The sequence below is a fragment of the Ornithorhynchus anatinus genome, chromosome 8 (assembly GCF_004115215.2).
Source record: "Ornithorhynchus anatinus isolate Pmale09 chromosome 8, mOrnAna1.pri.v4, whole genome shotgun sequence".
Taxonomy (NCBI): domain Eukaryota; kingdom Metazoa; phylum Chordata; class Mammalia; order Monotremata; family Ornithorhynchidae; genus Ornithorhynchus; species Ornithorhynchus anatinus.
In genome coordinates, this window is record NC_041735.1 from 53,457,223 (window position 1) to 53,472,757 (window position 15,535).

Sequence of the window (15,535 nt, forward strand, 5' to 3'; positions counted from 1 at the left end):
AATATATAACTTGTTTCCCAAGATAGGATTTATGTCCATATAAACCCATCACAATAATATACTTTTAAAAGAGAGCTTCAATGCAGCCAGTTTAATATCCACTAAAGTGCAGTTGCACCTTATATGAATGTATTTAAATTCATCTTAAGTGTCTTTTTGTATACCATGCATTTACTTGGAAGACTTATAGGGAGAATACATATTTGCAATATGGACAATATACTAAAAATTAGGTTTCATTTCTAAGTAAGGCACGTTATTTGTTTCACGGATGCCCAGTCTTAAAGAGGTGAAGTCAATTTGGTGGTGGTGGGGGGCGGGTATGAAAAAGGTGGACCAGACCTAATTTGCTAATGTGGGTGAGAGAGAATGCCTAGGTTCCTAATTATATTTGGGGCAGTGAGAGGGAGGCGAAGGGGACCACTAAATCATTCCAAACTATTACTCAATATTTTTAGGATTCCTAGTGGGAGTTCCACCCTCTCACCTTCCTGTTCCCAGTTCTAACTTAGATGAAATGTTTGAAATTCAGAAAGAAGATTCATGATCTAAGGGAATGTCACTTTTCTAAATTGTGCTGTAACTCTACATTCTTTCAGTGGTATTTTAAGTGATCTTTGCAGAATCTTGTTAATCTTGGAAATGAAGTGGAATCTGGCAACACAATTGTGGATGATTTTATCCCACTTGAACAGCTTCTGGAAGATCTGGACAGATGTTCTGTGCATAGCTTGAGCCCCTTCTGTTTTTCTAGTTTGTCAGAACCTTGATATTAAAATCTTTTTGTTCTATAACAGCTTTCTAGGGTAGTTAATAATTGTGGTATTAAACGCTTACTATTTGCCAGGAACTCTACTAAAGACTTGGGTGACTGCAAGCAAATCAGGTTGGGCACAGTCCCTGTCCTATGTGGCGCTCACAATCTCAATCCCCATTTTACAGATGAGGTAACTGAGGCCCAGAAAAGTGAAGTGACTTGCCTAAGGTCACACAGCAGACAATTAGTAGAACTGGGATTAGAACCCATTAGGATTGACAGTAGTTTGTAAAACAACAGTGGAATATTTTACTCTCTCTTCCAAATTAACTTGCAGATTCCTCTGTGATTACCTGTTGTGCATTTTCAGGAGCTATAATAAACATGTTCTCTGATAAAGAGATAAAGCAAATATTAGCAAGTTTACCAACCAGGCTGTGTTCTGACACATCTTTATGAAATATCTTATTAAAGTTTGCACATTCTCCCCAGCTTGCACATTCTCCCTTTGAGTTTCTTTCCATTATTTTTGACTGCAGATTCCATTTAATTTAGGCTCCTCATGTCCCATAATAGTAATGTGCACTAGTTTAAACATAACAGGGGTGAACCCTTAGTAAGTATTGCAAAAAGCAGCAAAGAAGACTATATAATGCCTACATGAATGTAGCTGAACAAGCAGAATGAATCTGCCCCACCTTTCTTGCTGCTTCATGGGAAGCAGTGTGGCCTAGTGGCAAGAGCATGGTTTTGGGAGTCAGAAGACGTAGGGTCTAATCCTGGCTCCACCTCTTGTTTGCTGTGTGACCTTGGGCAAGTCACTTAACTTCTCTGTGCCTCAGTTCCCTCATCTGTAAAATGGGGATTAAGACTGGGAGCCCCCTGTGGGACAGGGACTGTGTCCAACCTGAATACCTCAGTGCTTAGAACAGTGCTTGGCACATAGTAAATGCTTAACAAATACCAAAATTATTATTTTTGTTGTTCTAACCCCATTCACAAAGTCTCAAAATTATATTCTAGAGAAGGTGTTTTGTAGTTGTGGTCTGCTTTAGGAAGCTGAAGCAATCCAGGAAAGGCACACAGAGCCCTGGGTGGAGGTCACTGGAGCTGGGTAACTCAGAGGGCCAGTGGGCCCGACTGGAAATTCTCTCACCCTTTCTGAGGTGGCCAAGTCAGCATACCTTAAAATAACGTTGGTGGCCAAAGAAACAAACATGAGACCTGTTGACCCATACAAAGAGCCAGAGGAGAACAATATTGTTGTGTGCCTCTGCCCTCCATGAGTTGTTTCCTATAGATTTTTCAGGTCAGAGTGAAGGTGAGGCTTGTGGTTTCGCTTTTGGAAGTTCTTAAGCAGAAAGAAAATTGGCAGTTAGTCATTCGTATTTATTAAGGGCTTACTCTACAGAGCACTGAACTAAGTGCTCAGGAGAGTACAGTACAACAATAAACAGACACATTCCCTGCCCACCGTGAGTTAACAGTTTAGAGGGAGCTTACAGTCTAAGCACCAAAATGCTGTTGTTTAGGATCCTTCCCTGCTTTCCCCCTTCTCCCAGGGTTTACCAGTATTCCATATTCATAGACCCAAACACCTTCCCCCACATTCAGTTTTTTTAATGGCATTTGTTAAGCACTTACTATGTGCCTGGAACTGTTTTAAGCACTGGGGTAGGTACAAGGTAATCAGGTTGGATACAGCCCATGTTCCACATGGGGCTCAGTCTTAATCCTCATTTTATAGATGAAATAAAATGGAGGCAGAGAGAAGTGAATGATATTATTATTGTGGTATTTGTTAAATGCTTACTATGTGCCCAGCCCTGTTCTAAGCACTGGAGTGGGGCTCACAGTCTTAATCCCCCTTTTACAGATAAGGTATCTGAGGCACAGAGAAGTAAAGCGACTTGCCCAGGTTCACACAGCAGACAAGTGGCGGAGTCAGGACTAGAATCCAGGTCCTTCTGACTTCCAGGCTGGTGCCACTTCCCAGGGTGGTAGGGGCACTTAAAGAATGGGCTCAGGAAATACAGCTGGGCAGCGAGTGCTGCCATCACTTCTTGGTTTGTACTGCTGTGACTGTAACTCTGGAGACATGTGCCCCAGGTTCCCACTCCCAACCCCGAGGTGTTGCCCCTGGAAGCAGTGACAGGCAGGGCAGAATGACAGGAGTTCTCTCCATTGACCTAGCGGATCGACTCGGTAATGATAGTAATATTACAATTTAAATACCAGGGGATGGACTAGCAAGCCATGAAAAAAGTTAACTGCTGGTTTTAGACAAAAGGCACTATTTTGATTGCAAAAGCAGAGTAGTCCCAACGAAGAATCCTCCTCAAGTCCAGGCTGGGCAAAGGCACGTTCCCCAAATCAGTTCTTTGTGTCGGCCCATAAAAACCGGGGAGCCTAGATCTGGACCTTTAAAAATCAGTTCATTCATTCAATAGTATTTATTGAGCGCTTACTATGTGCAGAGCACTGTACTAAGCGCTTGGGATGGACAATTTGGCAACAGTTAGAGACAATCCTTGCCCAATGACGGGCTCACAGTCTAACCATAGGCTTCTGACAGGAGAACCACATCAATGTCTAAATCCTGCAGTGTTCTGCGAATTGTAGCTCATGGACCAGGACCCCTGGAGTAGATTTTCCTCCCTTTTAGGGATTCTCCAGGCTTAGTCCAGGATTCTGTAGGCTTAGTGAGCATGCATTTCCCCTGGCTCTAGTAGACAGTACAGTTGGCATAGAAGGGTGGACAGGTAGTAGGCAGAAGAGAAGTGAGGTAGAGAAAGAATGACTAGGAATGACAACTTTTAGAGCGGTGATAAATATATTTTTCCTTGTGACCGTCCAAGAATAGGCTGCAGTCTGTGAAGGAAACACAAATCGAAAGAATGGATACTTGCATGCGAAATCTGGATATGACCTTTTAAAAACCCAGTAAATTTCTTCTCTTTTTTTTTCCTTTGTAGGGAGGGATTTGAGTTTGGTTGACCCTATCCCTGGAGCAAACGTGAAAAGTTACTCAGGCTATCTCACTGTGAATGAGACCTATAACAGCAATCTCTTCTTCTGGTTCTTCCCTGCTCAGGTAGGCTGTGGATAGTGCTGACGAAGGAAATTGCAGAGTACTCATGTTTAACACTTGCTGCCAATGAGACTTCAGAGCCCAAATATACATTTTAGGTGGGGTGAGATTACTCTAAATCTGGAAAAACACTTAAGCAATGGTCCTGTAGTTGCCCAGAGACAGCCAATCACAGGGCTCTGGCTTACAGATGTCTCTCTTTAAGTAAATTGCTCTTCTTACTTCTGTTTGTGTTTTATGTATCTTGTGTACCCTTTACTTTTGCACTTGAGATGTCAGAAAGATCTCTTTAAAAGTTTGACTTCTTCAAATGACTCTCCCCAGTGAGTGTGATAGGTTTTATAAGATTCAGTTTAAAGATTGCTCCTGAGGTGTTTCAGGATCAAGAGTGATCATTCTTAAGGAAAACTTCGCTGTGGCCACCAAAACAGTTTTGTGGCTGCATCTTGTTTAAATAATTAGGTAAATGATGAAAAAGCAGGCATTTGTCTCTCCTCTCTAGTCTGTAAATTCCTTATGGTCAGAGATCGTCTATAGATACTCCTTTGTATCGGACTCTCCCAAGCGCTTAGTAAATGCTCTGCACATAGTAAGTGCTCAAATACCATTAACTGATTGTAACTCTTGCTTTTCCATTTGTGACTGCTTCTTTTCATCTTTCAATCTCTTGCTCTTTATCTATCACTCTGTTCCTTTACTTGCTAGAGCTCTTTGCTGCTGTGTAGAAATCCCCCAGTGGTTACATTAGAGAAACTGGTCTAAAATCTTTCCCTCTTCAGATCTAAGATTACAAGAACCACCTTTAGTGCTGAGTGAAGCAATAAGAATGAGCTCTTCAGCAAGTGTCCTTCATGCAGCTTAATGGTCTTGGTTAAAATATCGGTGTGAGAAGCAGCATGGCCTAGGGGATAGAGTCTGGGCCTGGGTGTCAGAGCACCTGGGTTCTAATCCTGTCCCACCACTTTTCTGCTGTGTGACCTTGGGCAAGCTACTTCACTTCTCTGTGACCTCATCTGGCAAATGGGAATTGACTGTGAACCCCATGTGAGACAAGGAGTGTGTCCAACCTAACTAGCTTATATCTACCCTAGCACTTAGTAGGGTGCCCAGCGCATAATATAACATGGATATAACAAATACCCTTAAACAAATTAGTTTGCATTGGGAAGTTTAGTGTCCAACTAGATTATCATGTATCTACCCCAGTGCTTAGAACAATGCTTGGCACATAGTAAGCGCTTAATAAGTACCATAGTAATAATTACATGCAGGAAGTTAGTGTATTAACGTCAAACTCTGCCCTCTATTAGTAGTCAGCTACATTAAACAGTAACTGAGGTGCTGGCTTCTCTTCTTCAGTAAATGAAAATGCTGCACTGTGTTACTCTGAGCCTGGACACCGTTAAGGAGTCCGGCTCAAGTATTCATTCAAAAATATTTATTGAGCATTTACTAGGTGCAGAGCTCTGTACTGAGTATACCCTAGGAGGGTCCTGGAGGATATAAACATTTGCCTGGTAGAAAGGTCTCAGGCCAGTGCAGGAGAAATATGACTTGCAAGCAAAGAGCTCTTTATTGAAAGCGATAGAGTACCCTTCGAAGAAGAAAAAGCCCATTTGAGACTGATGAAAATAACTCTATCCAGTAAGGGTGTCACCAAATCCCAGACCTGTTACGCAGCCCCCAGAGAGCTCGGAGTCTGCAGGTGGGACAACAAGCTGTTCACTGTCAGGCAGTCAGTCCACCTCTCCTTGGCCACGTTGTAAATGAAAGGACTTGACTCTTCTGGGGGAAAGAGATAAGGAAAGGGATACTGCTGCTCCCGACAGGCAACAAATGAAAGGAGGAGATGCCGATGAAGGGATCCCTTTTATTTAACAGAGTGCTGCTTGTTACGTGCCACAAAAAGCACTGTCTTAATAAGGGCTCTTCCATCCATCAGGGGAGGGGTGAATCCTTCATGTAAGCGAAAGAGGAGAGAATTAAATACAAAGGAAAAATGCCATGCCTGTAATGATGATGAAGTTTCCCGTCGGGAGTGAAGGTTGAGAACCTGCTTAGAGGAAATGATAATAGTGCAGATGGTTTGAGCTCTGCCATGTCCTCTCTTTCATCTCTCCCGGTTGTTCCTGGAATATCCACATAGTCTTTGTGTCTGAGGAATAGGAGTCAGGAGAGGGGCTGGAAAATCTGATTACCATAACGCTAGGATAAAAGGTCACCATCATTCATCCTTCTAGACTGTAAGCTCATTGTGGGCAGGGAATGTGTCTACCAACTCTTAAACTATATTGCATGCAATGTGGTGCTCTGCAAACAGTAAGCACTCAATAAATAAAGTTGTCTGATTTTTGTCTGCATAAATACATTCAGGCTTTCCTGGGGAATTTGTCTTTTTAGGGAAACTAACAAAGCTGTATTTGTGAAAAGAGGCAGAATGTATTAAAGGGGCTTTATGTTTTCTGTCTGCCTGATTCAGGTCTGGCCTGACTTTCTTGCAAGTTGGGAGAGGTTGGCACATATTTGTAACCATCACTTATCTATGGCCTTTAGATTCTTTAACTTTATATTGGCTCAGTGGAAAGAGCACAGGCTGGGGAGTCAGAGGTCATGGGTTCAAATTCCGGCTCCGCCGCATGTCAGCTGTGTGACTTTGGGCAAGTCACTTAACTTCTCTGGATCTCAGTTACCTCAACTGTAAAATGGGCATTAAGACTGAGAGCCCACCTTGTATCCTTCCCAGCGCTTAGAACAGTGCTTGGCACATAGTAAGCACTTAACAAATGCCATCATTATTATTATTATTATATATAAAACTTATGCGTGCGGCTAAGGAATCAAAGCTATCCCCTTTCAGAACAACCATTCATACTAAACCTTGTTCTCCATTGAGGTCCACAGGCAGTCTTCCCCCCACCTAAGAAGATCTGTTCCGCAGGAAGATTTACTTTGTATCACAACTTTTAGAAGCCTGGGAAAGCTGTGATTATTGAACCAAGTAATGCTCATGGGGAGGTTTGAGCCTAGAAACTGTTCTTTTCCACAGAAAGTACTTCAGCTTTTATCGTTATTGAAATTCCTTTTGCTGTATTGACTTTTTTTTTTCTTCCTGTGTATCTGTTGTCACTTCTCCTCTCTCTGCCCTTTTAGGTTGTGAGCCCCCCTCTTAGCCAAAGACAATATATGCAGTATTATCACTCTGCATTCAGTTGCCTTTCTGATGAGCCCCAAGTTAGGGAGAACTTTTGCTTTAGAATGCATGCCTTGACTGGCACTATTGCATCTGTACAACACTACACCTTCTGTCCAGACAAGTGTGTGTTGACAACAGACCATTCCGTGATTCCCTAACAGCATCCTATCCTAAACATATAGTAAAAATATGGGTTATAGAAAGATTGGCTGCACATACCCTTAAATGCTTAGAATAGTGCTTTGCACAGAGTAAAGACTTAACTATTTAATAAATATGTGAGGGTCAGACATCTGTGTTCAAAGGTGCTGCTGCTGAAATTTCTTTCCTATGTGAGTTTTATTATTATTATTTTTTAAAAAGACAAAAAGCAGTTCCCTACTTTGAGGGCTGGGCAAGGTCACTGGCATATTGGGAAAATCCCTGGCGGGGGTGGGGAGGGCCCCATGTGGGACAACCTGATTATGTTGTATCTACCCCAGTGCTTAGAACAGTGCTTGGCACATAGTAAGCACTTAAATACCATTATTATTATTATTATTAAGCTCCAAGAAGTGCCTTACTTGCTCAGCTGAGAGACCAACAGGCAGATAGTAATAGTAGTAGTAGTTTGCACAATGCTCTGAAATAAGTGCGTAGAAAAGTATAACAGAAGAATGAGGCTTATTTCTGCCCATAAGAAGTTAGCACTCAAACAGGGAAGACTGACAGAAAGAGGTACTATGGCATAATGGAAAGAGCTGAGGACCTGGGTTCTAATCCAGGATCTGCCAATTGACTGCTGAGTGACCTTGATCTTGGGCAAGTCACTTAGCTTCTCTGTGCTGTGCCTCAGTTTCCTCCTTGTAAAGTGGAGATTAGATCCCTGTTTTTCTTCGGTCTGTGAACCCCATGTGGGACAGGGTCCATGTCCATTCTGATGATGTTGTTTGTACCCCAGCTTCTAATTCATAGGAAGCACTTACCAATACTATTATTGGCAAGTAGAATAATCAGAACAAGTAATTGATTAGGGCTATAAACACAAGTGGAATTTGGATGTTCTTGTATTCCAGAGGTAGAAGATTCCCCCTCCCCCCTTCCCCCTATGAATTGTTAGTACTCATTGAGCACTTACTCTGTGCAGTTAAGCATTTATCCCATAGTTACGCATGTTAAATATTTAAAGAGCTATTTCCCTTGGGAAATATTATTTTAGGTTTCTCTATTTTTGGGGGGTTAGAATCTGTCCAAGGCAAAGCAGACCTTTGGTACCAGACAAATTGCTGTAGGGAATGACCCTATATTGTTCTTCCAAGCCTGCCCCAGCAACTTTGACATTATCACACCTGTCTCATTAACTGGCAGTTCCACCTTCCTTCCTCCAAGCCTTGTCTTTAGAGAAGGAATGTAACCATCACTTTTTGGTAACCCATCACCCTCTAGGCTGGAGAGATCCAGAATGTTCATGTGACCAAGCCCCTTAGCCCTCCCTGGAGTAACAGATCTGCTAACAGAACTCAAAGAGGTCTTTTCTGATATTGTTAAAATGCTGCATCAGTTGATCCAGTCAATTTGTTAATCTGGTCAATTTGTCATTACCTCTTCTAGTTATCTTAATTGTGGAGTGAAGGAAGATGAGGAGACTGTACTCTGAGGTCAGGAGCTTGGTATCTTTCAAGTAGACTCATCCGGCAATATATTTAATGGCTCGAGAGGGTGAAAAAGGAATCTAGCAGTTTCCAGTGGCAGCACTCAGGGAAGGTGGTTAGGAAAAATAGGTTGCAGGAACAGAAGCACCATGGCCTAGTGGATAGACCACGGGTTTAGGAGTCAGAAAGACCTAGGTTCCAGTCCTGGCTCTACCATTTTTCTGCTTGGAAAAGTCACTTAACTTCTCTGTGCCTTAGTTATTTCATCTGTAAAATGGGGATTAAAACTGCGAGCCCCACGTGGGACAGGTATGGTGTCCAACCTGATTAGCTTGTAAACACCCCAGTGCTTAGAACAGTGTGCTTAACAGATACCATTAAAAAAAAGTGCACACAAAAAAGCAGAAGTAAAGGAAATAGTCTAATATTGCAATTTAAAAATATATTTTGATGGTGGATTACATCGTTGTGGGCAGGGGATGTATCTGTTTATTGCGATATACGCTCTCAAGCGCTTGCACAGTGTTTTGCACACAGTTAAGTGCTCAATAATACGATTGACTGACTGGAACAATGGAGCCTCAGAGATAAACGGCTATGTCATGGGTTGGCCACCAGGGGGCATAGAAGAATCGAAATGCATCTAAAACAGAATTTTAGTTGTGTTCTATTAAATACATCACTTAATTTCCTTGGGTTTACTGCTTAAGAATCCTCTCAACTTAAATAAAAACATTCATCTGTTGCTAGAAGAAACTTCTTACATGATTCTTTTTTGTTCTGCTATGTGTTCATCAGATACCAGCATGCCACCTGGGTTAGAAAGTTCTTTTTGCTTTTAATTCAGTTTAACTAAGAAAAGTTGGCATCTCTATGTACTTGTTAGTCAAACTGTCTGTTTTAATTCATAGTACCTATATGGCAGTCTAGAATGTAAATAGTTTGAAGTAGAACTCCCACTTTGTGAAGTTTTGAGGGAATGAAACTTGTTGATCTTGTGGTTTGCTCCAGGAAAGATTTTGATCGAATGTTTAGCTTCCCACTCCATTTTTTAGGGATTAAAAGCACTGTCTTGTCTTCAGATATGAATAGGCTATGCCTTCCCCTAGCATTGTTGTTTTTAAGGTATACCTTAAACATTACATTTTTTTAAAGTTTACTTCTCTTGATGTAAATCACACTTGGAGTAATTAAACTGAAGTGGAAAGATTTACTGTGTTAAGATTCTGACATTGATTCCAGATAAAGAAGGTATTACTTCAGATGTTGTTTAGCTATTAGTGGTAGAGAGGTGTGTGTGGATGGCTGGCTCTTTGATTTCCTCAAAAGCTGCTGAGAATTATTCCTCTTTCTTCAAGAAAGTAAATTTGAGGAGAGAGGTCAATGGAGGAAAGGAGGTGTGCATGCATAACTCTTTCTTTAAGCATTTCAAAAATGTGGTATGCTGTTTACATATTCCATAGTGCCTATGTTTGGCCTAGAGAATTGGGAATTTCCTTCGAATGTTTGGCATTCAGGGTCTAGGAGGGTCTGGACATTTCCATGCTGCCAGCCCATAGTGTGGGGATGCCAGGGAGTGGGGTATCTAGACGAGGAACATCTGTGGGGATAGGGCATAGAAATACCAAACCACAAATTTAAATTGATTTTGAAGTTTGCTGCTTATCGGTTCAACCAATTCCCTGGGAGAATGCGGTAGACTTGAGGGCTGCTGTTCCTCTCCTCCTTCTTCCCTGGTCTTTTCCATGTTTTCTTTCACTCACTTTGTGCTCTTTCTCCTCCCTGAAAACTTCATCACTGAGGTGAAATTTTTATTGGCATGTGCCAGTGTAGCTGACAAAGCCGGTGTGTGATCAGCAGTCTCTTGCCCATCTCAGAATATAACGATTGCTTTTCGCTGCTCTGCTGGCTTTGTTACTCTCAGAGCTTGCACTGGTTTTTGTTTCTTCCCTCTTGGGATCCCTTTCTGACTACTGGAAGGTTAGGAGACAGCCTGTGTCAGGCTCCATATCTGGAAGGAAGACTACCCTTAGAGAAGTGACTGAATCACATTCTTGGATTTTAGTACTGAAACTTTAATGTGCTCAGATAAGTCGTCATCATGGGGGTATGTGTGTAGAAGAGGGCCTCGATAGAGGAGAGAGTAGGACATTGGATGTAGGTCACTTTAAGGTCTTAGGATTTCTCCGCTTGGTCCCAGAAGGAGTGAAATTCTCTGCTTTTGTTTTTCTTTCTCTCCCTTCCCTTGCTCCTCACCGCAGATTCAACCAGAGAATGCCCCAGTCGTCCTGTGGCTCCAGGGTGGGCCAGGAGGCTCATCCATGTTTGGACTCTTTGTTGAGCACGGACCTTACATTGTCAACAAGAACCTCACACGTAAGTGTCGTTTAGCTTCTGGCCGTAGAGAATTCCTTGCTCCAAGTCCGTAGCTGTTCCAGAAAGAATTTGCAGGGAGCTACCTCAGCACCAACAAAAATAGCTTGGCATTTTAAGGTCACTTAAAGTCACACAAGTGACTTTTGTTTCTTGAAATTTGGGTGAAAGGCAGCAAACTACTGCTTCTTCACAAAGAGCAAAGCAGGTAAAGAAACAATTGCATCCCCTGCAGCTAAAGTATTGTGGGAAGTTGAAGTGACCCAAGGCCATTCTGACCCATTATGTGACCTTGGACTGGTTATCAAATATCTTGGGTACTGGAAAATGGGAGAGGGAGCTGAGTGGTAGCTCTAGGTTTGCATGGGGTAGGGGGTTTTACAAAAAGATAAATAGGAGTAAATAGGATCTTGTTTAATCTATAGGATTAATATTTGTCCTCACAAGGACATAATGGATAGGAAGAAATTCAAATGGTAGACTGTAAGGTCCTTGTGGGCAGGGATCATGTCTACCAACTCTATGTATTATAGATCCCAGCACTTAGTACAGTGCTCTGCACACAGTAAGTGCTTAATAAATATCATTGACTGATTGATCTAGGTTCAGGTTCTTTAAGCCAAGAAATTGTGAACCACCCATTCCCTTCCCTTGGCTGAACCTGCTGAATTGGGAAGGGGTGAAACGAAGACACATCGGGGTGGAGGAGTGACTGTTGCTTCTTGGATTGTCCATACCTTCTTCCAGACTTTCCTGCAACCCTTGCATAGTTTCTGGGGTTCCAGGAGGCTCTGAAAGTAGGAAGGGAAGGGAAGCTAAAGTGGATAATAGGGCACTGCAACTCAGGAGTGAGTTTTGCGTGTTATCTGGGACCAGGTCATCCCTTGTGTGCTACTCCCCTTTGCATGATGTAGAACAATAGCATAATATAATTCTAGAGAGGAGAAAGGGTAGGCTTTTCCCTGGCTAAAGAGGGCACCAATATCTGTAGAGGGACAATGGTGGTATATGAGACAGGGTCATTGCAGTTTTCCAGGAGATGGCCCAATTTATACTCAGTTCAGGGGAGTTTTCTCGCCTTTCTTCAGCACTTCTAGTGTCCAAGTAACCACGCAGAGATCAGTTACATAGCGAGTTACACAAGCTTGACAATGTGTTGAGGACAGACATTATCTAGGATGTGAAAGTTATTTTATGGATGACACAGCATCAAGCTTCTTTTCCTGTTTTTTTAATAGTGTGTGATCGAGATTTCTCCTGGACATCCAAATTTTCCATGATTTACATTGACAACCCAGTAAGTACCCAACAAGCTTAGATGGCTTTAACTTCCTTGCAACACTAAAATGTTAAGTTCTAGAACCTTTATGCTCTAAAGTCCAGTTAGGCAATTGGAGCTTTTCTTGCCACCACTCTCTTATTTGGAGGTTGAGTATTATGGCATTGCTCAAGCAGTAAGTGTGCATGGGATAGTATTTTGTTGCATTTGGCATCATTGTTGGCCAGCTCCCTGGATAGAGTGCCAAATGGGCATCATTGCTGAAGGAGCCACTCAGTTCAATCAGGAACATATTTGATCCAATATTACCTAATATGGATTACTGTGGTTTTGCACATAAGTATCAGAAATTTACCAGCTCCACAGAACTCTCTTTTCCAGTTTTCCTCCAAGACCTCCAACAGATGAGAAGCAGTATTGCTTGCTGGAAAGAGCACGGGCATGGAAGTCAGAGGACCTGGGTTCTAGTCCCAGCTCTGCTCCTTGCCTGCTGTGTGACCTCAAGCAAATCACTCAACTTTTCTGGGCCTCAGTCTCCTCATTTGTAAAATGGAGGTTCAATACCTGTTCTCTTGACTACTTAGACTATGAGCCCCATTTGGGACAGAATCTGCGTTTGTCCTCATTATTGTGTATCTACCCAGCTCTTAATAGAATACTTGTAACATAACACATAACAGATGCTGAAATTCTTCTTATTGTTAAATGGGATTAGGGATTTGCATCCTAAATTCCACAATGGAGTCTGAGATTGAGGATTTTGGGAGAGAACCAGGATCATTGGTGTGATGTGACTGGAATTGAATCCTAAGGCTGGGCTGAGTCGGGACAAGGATGGGGCCTGGGCCTCACTTGCATGTATGCAACAGGATCTCAGCCACTGCCCTGTACAATATAACATCCCTCCTCCAAGCCTGCTCTATAATAGAGAAGTAAGAGGTAATGGGGAGACTTAAGAGGAAGGATGTGGGGAAATGAAGACATGTGGACTTGCTGTCATTCTACTTTGGCTTAACCTGACAACCTTCGGACTTGGGACCCTCAGTCTGATCCAAGCCCATTCATTTTTTATTTTTTAAAATTTCATTGTATTTGTGAAGTGCTATGTGTCAGGCACCGTACTAAGCACTGGAACAGATATAAGCTAATCAGGTTGGACACTCCATGTCCCACATAGGACACTCTTAATCTCCGTTTTACAGACAGGTGTACATGAGGTACCGAGAAGTGAAGTCACGTGCTCAAGATCACACAGCAGACAAGTAGTGGCAGGATTAGAACCCAAGTCCTTCTGACTCCCAGGCCTGTGCTCAATCCACTAGGCCATGCTGCTTCTCAGTTCTCCACTTAAATTGTTTCAAATTATGACAAATGTGCTTACATTTCTAAAGGTACATCCTGTTTCTGACATACAGCACATCAGTTTCAACTGTACAACACTGGTTTCTCTCAAGGCACTAACTCTGGGGGTGGGTCTCAGTGATAATAGTAATAATAATTGTGATGTGCTAAGTATATGGTAACTACAAGATAATCTGGCCAGATACAGTCTCTGTCCCACATTGGGTACATGGTCTAAATAGGGAGGGGATCAGGCATTTAATCTCCACACATCAAGCAAATGGAAGAGCTGGAAGTAAAACCCAGGCCCTCTGACTCCCAGGCCTGTGGTCTTTTCACCAGGCCATGAGAGCCACGGTGAAACATTTTTCTGCAGGTGGTTTTATGTTATTTCATTCATTCAATTATATTTGAGTGTAAGCAAAGCACTATATTACGCACTTGGGAGAGTACAATATAACAACTAACAGATACATGCCTTGCCCACAAAGAGCTCACAGTCTTCCTGTTTCTCAATTTCTTATTTCCAGTTGTAATTTTCAGTTAACATTAGGCAGGCTTATAATTATGCATGAATGATTTAAAAAATCCCAGCTAAAGATTAGATGGTTGAGACCTTTTTAAAAGGGAAAGAGGAAAGGTAATCTTTTATCTTTCTCAGCCCCATGAAATGGGGAAGGAATAGGAATTGAAGTTTTATGGCATACTATTAAGTCACCATGCTGAAGGTCAAAAATCTTTTTACATATTGGTATTCAGAGTCCTAAGAATGAGTGGATTTTTTTCCTTTCAGGTTGAACACAAATCTATGGTCACTTAAGATTTTTTTTTTCATAGTTGATGTCTGTTCATTTTTTTTTTTTTAAATCAGGTGGGCACCGGCTTCAGTTTTACTACTGATAACAGGGGATATGCAGTAAACCAAGATGATGTAGCAAGAGACTTATACAGGTAACCTGCCCAACCTAATTGCTTTATTATTTTTAAGAACTTTTTTATTTTCCCAAAGATTTCCTGAGGAAATGACAGGTTTTCTATGGGCATTGGATAGGTTTTATTGATTCTATTTTACTATTAATAATTATGGTATTTTGTTAAGCCCTCTATTCTGTTATATTCCATGAAACTTTTTTCTTCATTCTGTTACCACTGGTCACTGGAAGAATGTAATCCTAATAAGAATACACCCTAGGGAAAGGAAGAACATGAGGCGGTGAGACCTTAAATGGAAAAGCATTGCTAAAAAAGACCCATTAAAATTAATGAAGGAGCTTTAGGAGAAGAAACAGAAAATGTTTGCAAAGAATGATTGCACAACCTGCTAGCCACGTGCTTTGGAAGGCTTCTGCTTTTTATTTACCTCTGCTTTTTGCCGACTCCCTCTTTCCAGTTCTGTTCTTACACTGTTTTCCCTGGCCATCAGAGAACTATTCTTTTCCTTTCTCTTCTTAGTCCCGAAACTGATAATTCTTCTCACTGAAATTTGGTAATTTTTTTTAATCCAATCTCTTTTTATTGTGAATCCTGCAGAAACAGGTAGAAAAAATTGAAGAATTAAGGCTACCTCTCAACAAAATCAATGTACTTCATCCAATTTGTTCCTTTTCTCCTTCTTATCTTTAGCGTAATTGTTTTTAATATGAATGTGACCTTATCCTTTCAGATAGATTTCCTCAGCCCGTAAATTTCTACCAGGGAGTAAGGTATTTCCTTTTTCAGGTCAGGAGGCCATTTGGTAGGTTATTACTGCAGTACACTAACGGATGGCCCTAAAAAGAGCTAAATTCTCTCCCAAAATATTATCTCTCTATACATAACTTTCTGGGCCAATTTGCCAGATGAAAAAAAGAGATACTTCTTTTGTAATGAT

The 15,535-nt window shown here is 41.7% G+C and overlaps 1 protein-coding gene across 4 annotated transcripts in view; it reads left to right on the forward strand.

Moving 5' to 3' along the window:
* The window catches only part of CPVL (carboxypeptidase vitellogenic like), a 110,712-nt gene that overhangs the window by 24,720 nt on the left and 70,457 nt on the right, over positions 1 to 15,535 (forward strand). For all 4 annotated transcript variants that reach the window (XM_001511591.5, XM_003430681.3, XM_029070231.2 and 1 more), the window contains 4 exons: positions 3,733 to 3,851; positions 10,934 to 11,048; positions 12,284 to 12,342; positions 14,537 to 14,616. In XM_001511591.5, coding sequence (XP_001511641.2) covers positions 3,733 to 3,851; positions 10,934 to 11,048; positions 12,284 to 12,342; positions 14,537 to 14,616 — 373 coding nt within the window. The remainder of the gene's footprint in view (positions 1 to 3,732; positions 3,852 to 10,933; positions 11,049 to 12,283; positions 12,343 to 14,536; positions 14,617 to 15,535) is intronic.